Raw genomic sequence first — 12645 nt, forward strand, 5'->3', positions numbered from 1 at the left:
AGCCGCCTACGGAATGGCCTGCCAGGAATTATTGCCCTGCATGCAAAATTTAGAACACCAATTAAACTTTGCATCTCTTTAAGTGTGCATCTTGTTTTTTGTAGCATGTTGTTCAGTAAAATCAACACTTCTTGAACCTTATGAAGTGGCAAACGTATCTCCATCTTGTCAGAATCTAGTTCTAAGCCTAAAAATGTAAGTACTGTAACCGGACCTTCAGTTTTTTCTGCTGCTATCGGCACACCTAATTTCTGCATACAGCCTGAAAAAATTTCCATTAGATGTCGACATTCGCCAGAGTTTCTTTTGCCACCACCCAAAAAATCATCTAAGTAATGGATTAAATAAGTAGAGCCTGCTTTCCTTTGAATAATATGTGTAAGTAAATCTGCAAAACGATTAAATAAGTTGCAACTTATGGAACATCCAAATGGCAGGCATTTATCGAAGTAATAGCAGTTATTAAATACAAAACCTAACTGGTCAAAATCATTTGGTTCCACTGGTAAAAGGCGAAATGCACTTTTGATGTCCATTTTAAACATTTCACACTTGAAACCTAGATCCTGAATCATGTGTACTGCAGTATCGAAACTAGTATATTGTACAGTACACTTAGCTGGGTCGATATAATCATTTAATGACCGGCCCGCTGGATAGGAAAGGTGATGGATCAGTCTAAACTCTTGTTGCCCTGTTTTTTTAGGGACCAAACCAATTGGTGATATTCGAAGATTTGGTAAAGGTCTGCTTTCAAATGGACCTGCTACGCGACACAGTTCCACCTCTTTATTAATCTTTTCCAAGACAATATCCGGAAGTTTTAATGCAGATTTAAGATTTTTGGCACTAGTTGCTATGCGAGGGCCTTCATACTTTAATGAGAACCCTTTTCTAAAACCATTTACTAAAAATTGAGATTCTGTAGTATCGTAATCATAAGATTCAGCCTGTAAAATATCAACGTTTATTGGTGAGGGTGCTAATTGCATGAAATTATTGCTTTGGAGCTCTGAACCGCTGACCTTGGCCCCTTTGAAACCTGAATGCTCCCCTGTAAGATCCCCGAAAGGAATTATTGGGTTTGTGGGGTTGAGTTTGCTGTGGATGCAAATGTGGTTCCTTCATATAACAAGACCAAGAGCCATGCTTTGGGCTTTGACATACTGCACAGACGTGTCGGAACCTGCAGTTGTTCCATTGACAGAAGCCTTTGTTAAAGTCAATGCATGGAGGTGATAGATTTGGTTGAATGGAAAATGGCCGATTTGCTTGGGCACCAATATTGCCTGAAAAACATCTGAGCCAAAGGTCAGCATTAATTTTTGACCATGGAGAGAAGTACTTGGACTGACGCAGACGGAACTGCTCGTCATATGTGCGCCACCCCGTGCCCCCAAATTTGGCAGCGGCCTCCCTTATTGTAAACATATAATTAAGCATATGCTGAGTGTGATCAGGATGGGCCTGGAGATAGATGCTGGAATAAATCAAAAAAGCATCTGTCCATTTTTCGATGGATGGTATTTTTTCGCTATTGGCCCTTGGAGCAGAAACAATTGTTCCACTTTCATCAACACTCAAAACTGCATTTGTGAACTGGTTATTAAGTTCTACAGCTCCTTTGAGAAGAACAGCAATGTTAATGTATTCATTTTGCTTGATTTTTATTTGTATTTGTTCAGGGACATGAATACCCAAGGAATCCCCGCCACACCTTATCATTTCAGGCCTATTTAATTCATAGACCTGAGTTGAAGAACTGTTTGGGAAAATATTTGATTCATCTATCAATGTTTGGAAGTCAACACATTTACCTCTTTTGTTGGTATTTTCTGATTTGTCAGAAGCCAGCAGTTGGATAAATTCTGGCACATCATGGTCAGATGGAACTTCATCTCTTTGCCTTTTTTCCTCATTTTCTGTCAGGTTTGTCTGAGCTTTTCTTTTTCTTCCAGCAGGTTTTCCTCTTCCAGACATTTTGAGATGTTTTTGTAATATAACTAATTATATCTCTGCAGATGAATGTAGATTTTTAAAAAATTTCAGTTTTTTCTGTAGGTTGAAGCCTTGGAATCCAATGCCAGGAAGGAAGTGATCTCAGAACTATTTATAGAATGGGCATTAACTATTTTTAATCAGGAAAGAGAACTCTAGTTCATCAACATATAGTATGCCCAAGATACTCTCCCTTGAAGGGTCCACATTTCTGCTAAAATAAACTGGGTTTTATTGTTTAATACAATAACCCACATTATTTTCTATTCAGCGATTTTGTCACAAAATTAAAATTGTAAATTGCGTAACTTTATATCTGCACATGCATGAAAAAGTAAAGAAAATCTTAACGAAACCTATTTTTAAGAATTATTTTATTTATTGTTCCACAAAAGTAATGCCTATTTATCTAGCGCTCTTTTCGTTAAGTTTTAATATAAAAGTGAAACTGCAACAAGAATTAAAAACCGGCTTAATAAGGTGACCTTTTACAAAAGCCAATAGTAGTTTATTTCTCCAAGATATACAATCACAATTATTATATCTTATTTGGATACATGGTGAATAATATAAGTAATTTGTAAGTCAAAGCAGACCGGGTTTGCGACATTTGGGACCGCCATTAAAAATAATGGTTATGCTGAAATGTTCCGTCTTGTTATTTTAAATTTGAATTTAAATCGTTGAAATGCATCGACAGCAAAACACTACACTTCCGGGTTGTTTGATCCTGTTAAGACATCTGGGTAAATACTTACCATATGTTTATATATAAACTTCAAAACCAATGTGTATAAGGGTGGCGTATAATTAGGCATACACAATCGCTTTCACAATAACTTGTTGCCTTGTCAAATAAGCTTTTTAAGTTTTATGTTGGTAAAAAGAACCCATCACTCCGGGTATAATGATGGGTTTTAATAAAATAACCAAAAAATTAACTACGAGAATACTTTTTATTAATGTAGGTTTACGTGTATACCAGTAAGTTTTAAAACAGTATTTCAATGTCATATGTGGCGTCCAAAAAGAAAATTAAATATTTGTATATATAATTATATTACTGACATGTACATTAATTATACATATGCTTCTTTGCTTTTTGTATGGTATGGTTAAATCAAATTTCACATTGTTATTTTTAACATGACTTATAATGATTCTTATATTTATAGATCAAGAGTAGATTTTAAACCTTAAACGACATACCTAAGCTATCAATAGCCATCAAAGATCGCCATAATGTAGAGGTTCGGGTGTATATTGGAAATACTTCTTTATGGCAGGGCCCAATATTTTATAAGACTTCCTGTTAATATTCATTTCAATGGGCATTGTGGATGCGAATGTGATTACGAATTAGTTAGAATTTTACCAACAATAAACTGCTTTAGGAAATGCTATTTAATTTAAACAATGTTGAACGTATTCTACAAATTATATTAAGGGGCTCGAGAAGTCCTTTACAATTCATAACATTATTCTTTTACGTATTTAGCGTTTTCCATCTAACTATTCATAAGTTATATTTAAAACAATATATGTCTTAAAATAATCTGCATTAAAAAATATTGTATCCTAATGCAGATTGTTTTAAGATATGTATTGTTATAAATTTAACTTATAAAATTAATGCTTCAATTTAAAAAAATACCAGTTCGAATTACGTAATTTATATGACTTAAAAGCATTTATCAAAGCTTCATAATAGTGCATTCTACATATTGTATTTCTGCTTCTGTCTCAGTTCCCTAGAGATGATCAGGGAATTTTTCTCTATGATGATCGGTTCTGTTAACTTGCCAACAAGACGGGTTTTAGCTAATATTTGTATTAATTTCATTTTAATATGCAACGGAAAGTTGTAATGCTCTTGCTCTAGTGTATTAACCACGGAATAATTAAATTTCGAATAAACGGAATTTACTCTTTATTTTCTTAGTATTTTCTTGTATTCAGTAGACAATCGATCCTTTAGTTAATACAACCGGTAACCACGATGATACTACTTATAATCCGGATTTGGTTTTAGTTCCTGCATGATTCAAGAGGCTATAAGAGGTTGTTGTTGATTGATAAAATGTAATGGTGAACAAGCAAAATAAAAGTGTGTTGTGTATATGCATAAATCTGCGAGTGTTCGACTGGAAAGCATTTTGTTAATACATAATTTGGGCTACCGAATTTTCTTTTCATCACAATAAATCTAACGAATCGCATATCTAACGATATTGATAAATACAAGTAGCATCATCATCATTCCTTTGCCATTTGTGGCCGCTGGGTGATAAGAGACAACGACACACAGATCCTCCGCCAAATTGGTCTGTTGGGGACTACAGGAAAGAACTCGTCCGCTGTGTCACATTGTCCATCCAGATTTTCTTCTGTAAACTTCGACGGCGACCTCCCTGTAGCGTGCCCTTGGGTATTGTAAAGAGAGTTGTGCCGGATGACATGTCAAAACAAAGTCAGCTTTAGCCGTTTGATGGTCGCTAGGAGGCGTTCTTGTGGAAGGGCAAAATGTGTTGCTGTCGTGTTCCGCTCAAACTCGTTGGTATTTTGCCTTATATAGGCGATGCGGAGCAGTCTTTATAAACACTTATGCTCGAAGACCTGTATTCTGCGTTATGTGACTGCGTGAATTGTCCAGGTCTCGCAGACATACATTAAGACGGGAACTACGAGGGACTTGTATAGCCTTGCTGCGTGGGGAAACTTATCGCTGCGGTCGCCATTGCAATTCTTATTCGGATTTCAGCGGTACTGGTTGACAGGGTTGCCTACAGGCAATTGAAGCGTGTCACTGCGCCCACCTCTCACCACTAATGGTGATGTCTGCATTGATTTTGCTTGTGTTGTTATCCTTAATCTTGGACTTATACGTATGCTCCTGCTCTTTTCAAGAGTTTGTTGGTGAGGTTTTGGGGTAAATAGTTTGTGCAAGCCACCATGCAAATGTCATCACCGAATCTCAAGTTGGAGATTTGTCTGTCGCCGATCTTGAGGTGTTTGCATTATCTTTTCATGGAAAGGATTAAACAGTACGGGGAGAGCAGACATTTCTGAAGGACGCCCACTGATGTCCTGATAACGGTCGCCCATCTGTCCATTGAGAGGAACTGCGTTGTTGGCTTTTACGTTGAGTTTTGGATGACTTGCACTAGCCCTTCGCCAATGTTGAATTCTCTCAAAACCTGCCATAAGCCGTTATGCCAGACGCAGTTGGACGCTTTTTTGTCCATGAGGTTTTGGAAGAACGTACGTTGGTGTTGAAGGTGTTCCTAATGAAGATTCTGCCTTTGAAGATTTGTTGAACTGTGCTCCATCCAACTCTGAATTCTGTCTGCTTCCACAATCAGTTCCTCGACCTTACTTTTCTTAAATACAAGCATGCTTTTCTCAAACTAAAGACTGACTACAAGAATAAGATGCGTTAGATAGAATACCAGATAAATGTCGGATCAAAAATGTGTATTTACTAGGCACGTTTTCTTATTATCGCATAATCTGCACACAACATTAACCAAGTTGTCTCTACTAATTTGAAATTAAAAAAGCAAAGACACAAAATATAAAAGAAAGCATGCTTAGGGATAATAATTTTATACGCTCAGACGTTTGAATAGTTTATTAACCATTTGTTTATCGATAGTATCAATATTTTCTCCCGTCTGTAAATCAGACTAAGTCTCTCAAGTCCATAACCATAAATGAGGTGCCCTTAACCACCTTAAATAATGTGTATTGATCAGATATTGATTAGATATTTAAATACAATTTGCCAATACCTAATAATAAGGTATGTATAATTGAACTTGAATTGTTACTTTTTTAATTGACGACATGCCTACGATACAATCGTTAAATAGTTAAAGCCCGTATTGAATTACAAAATCGAAATGCTTTAACATGACGCATTTCGATAGATTTGAATAAAGTATGTTTAATCGACAAAGGTGTTTTATGACTGTATTGTGTTGTATGCGGACCTTAGAATAAAATAATATCGATGAGCCCATGAATAATGTAATTCATACCATGCACATGATATTACGTTAGGCGTATAAATATCTTTTCGGAATCCCCACATAATAATCAAAATGCATAATGGTTTAAACTGTATTTATCCCTCACTCGATCTCCAAGTGTCGATGGGTAGTAAATTAACACAATTATATATGCTAACGCACGTGCAAAACATGCACAGCATCTATAGAAAGTCTTAGACGGCTCGTTTAAAAGTCGGCGATATTACACCGTTTTTTGGATGACTTGCACCAGCCCTTCGTCATTATAAAATTCACGCGCGAATAAGGTTCTTACGTTTTTTAAATGCATAAATCATTGACCTTAGACTAGGCACCCACTTTCGATAATAGTTCAATACTGGAATTCTTAAATATATACATTATTAGCCGGGACTTTTCTCGATAAAGCTATACATTCCCTTTGGCAAATGAATGTCATGCACTGCTGAATAGTTCAACTGTATATATCACTCATAGTTAGAAGTGCTCTTTTATTTAACAAGTCACGTTCCATCAAATTAAATATTATACTTTGAATCACGTGTTCATGAGTTTTTAGGAAATGTGTTTAATCAAGTTTAACAAGTTTTAATATAGTATCTATACTATATCATTTTAAGCGTTTTAGTGGCTTTATATTATTCGACAGAAACACAGCATATGTATTTTTGGTGCATTGCAATGACGTCGTTAGTATAAAGAAAATCAGATCAGTATACAACTTGTATTATTAACATGTTTTGCCAAAAGGAAGGTTAGTCTCGTTTAAAGTATATGATAAACTTGATGTTTAACTTGCCTTTAATACGATACTTAGTCTTAAAAAGCATCTCCCTGTGCTACAGTGTTCTTTGTTATATTTTGTTGTTTCGTTCTTAATTAAAGATGAAAAATTGAAGACCGTAATAATAAACGCATCGATTAATCCTAAAATGGGTTAATGTGCATTGACATTTTTGACAATAATAACGTTTAAATTCTGAATAATTAAGATTGAAGTATGATATTTTATAAAGCATGTCGCGTGACATAGAACCGAATACGAAATTATAAAATTATGTCATATCGTTCCCGTAATAAAATGATCAGATTGGCATAATACATAAACAAAAATAAAACATAATCCCTATGAATATTTGCTTGAAGTGCCTCCCTTACCGTTGGTCAGTATGTTATCTTTATTACGTTTCTTCAAAACTCTAATAAATCCAATATTTCAATTAAAGAGTTTTGTTGATGTGGTGTCCTTTTCGTCTCTATGTTCTCACTCAATCTATTGAAGTTTAATTTCATACCGACAAAATGTATAAATGTATGCTAGGCACTTGACACATAAAAAATTTACAAAGGGCAATAATATCGTGAATATCGAAGATGGGTATGGCTCTTTTACTAGTCAGTGTGCTTTAAGTCATCTGTCATTATGTGAATAATCATTTTTATATCCTCAAATACCTTGAGGAGTTATGTCCAATCAAAGAATCAGACTGTGTAAAGAAAAAACAAATGTCAATAACTCCAAAAATTGATAGATATTGAAAACAGAGATTATGTACTCAGAACTTCTTCGTATTGTTCTGTTATAAATGTAAAAGCGTTTAATGAAATACCTTCACTTCTACGGGAGTCATATTTAGCAAAAGAATTTTAACTAATAACAGCAATAACTCTGAAAATCTTGACGAGAGAGATTTTATTGAATCCCACTAATTCATTTTGATATATTTCGGTCAAGAAGCAAGACGGACTAACGGACCAAAGGACATGCAATCCAAAATATATCCATATTGCAATCTTATCCAAAACGGATTTAAGTACATGTGGATGAAAAATATTAGCCTTTTATACATGTTTTGCAGTTATGTCATATAGTTTTTTAGTGATGATACAAATACCAAATTAAACTTCAGCTATTCGACCAACTAAAATACCATTGTATAATAATAATAAATGTAAACTTATTAGAAAACGAAACAGATTCCACAATAAGGCTAATACATCAAAAGCGGTTACAGCTTGGACTTACATCAGACAATTCAGAAATCAGGTAACACAGGCGATACCCAAGTCACAATTCGAACACACTCACAAATTGATAACACACATAAATGCCAACGATTTAACATCAAAATCATGGCTCTGACGAACTAAGCGCAGAACTAGAAGCTTTACAAAATGGGGCCAGATAATGTACCAGTGCCAATAATTTTTTGTAATATTACTACACTATGCACCAGTACCAATACAGTTTTGTAATAATAATTCTCTAATTTAATGACCTGAAATAGGACACTTTTTTAAAAACGAAGGCAGAATCACAAACACATTCTCTTTTACAAAATGAAGCACATACTATGTCCTGAATACCTATTAAAATCCATTCCACTTCACCAAAAAAAGCGCTTCGACCTTACAAATAACTAATCAGTACTCGGTAGTCTTGCCTGACTCAGGCAAAATTGATTCGTATCGATGCTCATATCTCCGAAAAGCCATTATTGAGTGGAATGCTCTTACGCCAGTCTTGCAACATACTCCCATGTTGTCCTCTTTTAAACCTTCTCTGAGCAGAAATCTTGCAAAATTGTCAGTATTATTTAATAATGGCACAATAGCTGGTCAAAGCCTACACGCAGATTGCACCTTGAGTGCAGTTCCCTAAATAACGACTTACCCCGATGATCACAAGTACACAGTCCTCTATACTCGTGTGGAAAAATGGAAACTGAAAACCATTTTCTTCTACATTGTCAGCGCTACAAACTTCTTCATATATTAATATATTTGGAAATATCCCGTGTCCTCTTACAACAAACAATCTTCTCTTTGGATACGAATACTTTACCCCTGATCAAAACAAAACTTTAATTCTAAATGTCCAACGATATATCGTGTTGTTAAAACGCTTCTAATAATACCTTAACTGCCAACAGCCACACACTATTTAATGTTGTCAAGTATCCCTTGCTGTTACTGTTCTTTGTCTCCCACTAAGTCTTACTTTATTCCTGCACTACCTATTATGTAACTAAATGAATGTTTTATCACTGAATGGACACTTAAAGGTTCACACGCTGTACCATGCGCTTCCAATTGGTGATTGTTTTCACTGGTTACACGTGTTAAATTAATAAACCTAGTATAAATGCATATTGAGAAAAATTCATCAAAGTTTTCAGTAACTTGTTTTCTGATCCATTATTGTATTAATGCCATTCACATATCATGTTTAAATTATCTTTATCAATATTGTTTAAACCAAAAATAAACATTATCTACACAACTTTTAAAACAATATATTTTATTTATTTGTGTCTTTTGTTTAATCAAGCTTATATCGCCCCATTGGTGCAAAAAGGTACCATGTGACATTGAAATTAGAAGGCACATAGTACCTTTAGAAGGCACATAGTACCTTTAGAAGGCACATAGTACCTTTAGAAGGCACATAGTACCTTTAGAAGGCACATAGTACCTTTAGAAGGCACATGGTACCTTTTTGCACCAATAGGGTGATACGATCGAATGTCGCAATAATTATTGCAATGCAAATAGTTCATTTAGCGAATATGATAAAAATGAGCAGAATTGATCGAACACTCGGTCTTGAATATCAAAAAATGTTTAAACACATTACAAAAGAAAAATAAGAATGGTCGGGTTAATGGAAACAAACAATATTATTGATCGAGGAAGTATTAAGAGACTGGACTATATTGAGTGACTTAAAACTAATTTCGAATGGGATCAACAATATAATTTGGTAGTTCTTGGTACGTCACATTCTATTTAGAACAAAGTTTATACCAACGTGTTATGTTGGGTAGCAAGAACATCCAACTTAACAAGGTGAATTGTATTTTAATATCTTTTATTGACTCACTTTTAACCTGCTATTGTAAGACTGAACATGCACGAATTCTAATATTTTCGTTCAACAAATTGATTAAACAATAACTATCTTCTTTCTCAGATATACGGCGTCGTTGTTTGATTTTGTTAGTTGAAGATCATCGGAAAAAATCAATAAGGTCCAACAGACAAATGAGTTAATGGACTCAATGGACTGGTCAATTGTCGTTTTTTTAATACATGTCCACTTATGTGCTGATCGCAGCAGTAACATATTCTTGACTCCAACAAAAGTTTTTCAAATGTGTTATAACCAGCGTTACACCATGCAATTTAAACAGATAGCTTACCACTATGATTTAAATCATAAAAAGTTTACGCGACCTCTCCACTCTACAGAAAAATCGATACGCCACCTATTGTTCAAATCTATACATCTATATGTAAGCTCGTAACAGGCAAAATATTCAACGCGATTCAACTCGGCAACAGGACAGATTGAATTTCTGAATTGGAGGAATAGTAGCGGTATTTCTTTGGGAACGCTTGATTGTTGGAATGTTGAAATATTGTAGAAATGTGAGTTTTGATTCATATTTTATTTACTCGTATTAAGTTTTTTTCACATATTGTAGTTATTCTAGAAGTTAACTTAATCATGATTGGATTCGAATAATGTATATACCAGGAAGCGCTTTTCATGTAGCGTTTAGATATGCTTCACATGTTTACCTTCATCTTTTATATTAAAGCCACACACCTTGAAATGAAATACATGGCAAAGTAAATTTAAGTATAAATAAGAAACATATTTTATATATGCCAATTGGAATATATCTGGTGGTTAAAAGGTAGAAATCCATCTTTGTTGCGCTTTATATCTTTAAAATAATCGCGTTTGTCAAAATGGACACGAATAGAAATCCTGCTTTCGGTTTTAAAAGCCGGACCGTTTGAAAATTAATAAATTGCTTGCTAACTAGGCTATAAATTTAATTTTATCTATGTCCATTGGAATATATCTGGTGGTTACAAGGCAAAAATATGTCTCTTTTGGGCTTTTTAACTTAAAAATAATCGCGTTTGTCGAAATGAAAGTATACGTATAGAAATCATACTTTCGGTTTTAAATTTAAAAATAAATAAATAAATTACTTGCTAACTAGGCTATAGATTTAATGACAATTGTGCACACTTTCAAATTGAATCAATATGTATTGATTAACATGTAAATCATTTCAAGGTGAGTGGCTTTTACTTGTTTTAATTAGATTTGTTCGGAAAGTGACATCATTTCACAGATTCAAAACAGAATGTATACATGATGTTTAAACAAGCGAAATAACAACCTTGACTAAGAAAACGTTTAAATTGTTGGGTCATTAATTGACAATCATCATTTGAAATAGCAGAGACGTAGTTAACAGAGATTGGAAAGTCGCTCATATTGTATAATCCAGCGTGCCGAGTTCTCACACGTTACAGGATTTCGCGTAACATGAAGAAACATATAGACGACGCCATTTTGTTTGCGAAGCGGGTAAAAGTTACAAACTAAAGAGCGAATTTAGAGCGAGTACTTTGGTGACATTGACTGAATATGTATTTTTAAATTGCTGAGTAATGTTTTCACCAGACCAGTTCAGTAAAAAAGCGACATCATTGGAGGTTACGATAAGAATCGTTACAAACATTACTGCATGTGTACGCTATTCTCGGTAAACACACGTTTTGCTCCAATTTCAGTAAACTTGTTACACATTTAACTAAGCAACTATGACCTGGATAGTATTAAATTAGATTTTTGTATGAAAGTACTGATTCGGTTTAATGAATTCACACCTTTTTATATTTATATTCTGTTAGATAATAAAATTACACCAGATTTTATTTACCCCATTTTGCCGATGCATTTGATTTTCAATTTAAACTCCTCATAGTTTTAGAGAATAAAACTTCGAATATAAACTATGGATCACATCATATATGGTATCTTTTTAAAGTGCTGATTGGGTTTTATGTCTGCCCATATTTCATTGTGATATTCCATTAAATAAGGAAGTTGTGCAAGTTTTAATTTTACCCTATATTCACATACTTGCTTGCAGCCATTTTGGTTTTCCATAAAAAAACATGCATATTTCCAGTGACATAAGCTAAAAAAGGGTGTGTTGCATCATATCATTACTGAGATGTTTTAAAAGTGCTAATCATATTGTATTTTTGCACATAATTTCGTTGTGATAATCCTTTGCTTAAGAAATTTACCCCAGATTTTATTTTCCCCATTTTGTGGGTGCATTCTTTAAGCCAAAACATGTTTAAATCCTAACTCTTCATAGTTCCAGCGACTAAAACTGACAACATGTTCTATGGATCATATCATCAATGGTATCATTTTAAAGTGCAGACTGAGTCTTAAGGCTGCCCATCTTTTCATTTTGATATTTCTTTCAATTATGAAATTATCCAAGTTTTAATTTGTCCAGTTTTTCAGATATTTGCATTCAGTCGTTTTGATTTCTCTCATAAACCTTGCATACTTTTCGTGACCAAAGCTAAAAAAGGGTGTATTGCATCATATCAAAGCTTATAGTCCTACACTTTTATTGTGATATTCATTCCTTTTCATAATAAAATTACAACATATTTTATTTACCCCACTTTGCAGGTGACTTCTTTAAGCCAAAATGTGCTTCAATCCGAACTCTTCATAGTTGTAGCGACTAAAACGTCAAATATAAACTATGGATGGCATAAAATA

General features: G+C 34.1%; 1 protein-coding gene across 1 annotated transcript; it reads right to left on the minus strand.

Moving 5' to 3' along the window:
• Positions 1-853: 853 nt before the first annotated feature.
• LOC127841126 (uncharacterized) lies at positions 854-2112 on the minus strand. The gene has a single exon (XM_052369691.1). The coding sequence runs from the start codon at positions 1978-1980 to the stop codon at positions 997-999; it is 984 nt and encodes a 327-aa protein (XP_052225651.1). The 5' UTR covers positions 1981-2112; the 3' UTR covers positions 854-996.
• Between the last annotated feature and the right edge of the window lie 10533 nt (positions 2113-12645).

This window comes from Dreissena polymorpha, chromosome 8, assembly GCF_020536995.1.
Source record: "Dreissena polymorpha isolate Duluth1 chromosome 8, UMN_Dpol_1.0, whole genome shotgun sequence".
Classification (NCBI taxonomy): Eukaryota; Metazoa; Mollusca; class Bivalvia; order Myida; family Dreissenidae; genus Dreissena; species Dreissena polymorpha.

What these genes read in the sequence shown, in the direction of transcription:
- LOC127841126 (XM_052369691.1), bottom strand. Translation starts at nt 1,980, where the DNA reads ATGTCTGGAAGAGGAAAACCTGCTGGAAGAAAAAGAAAAGCTCAGACA.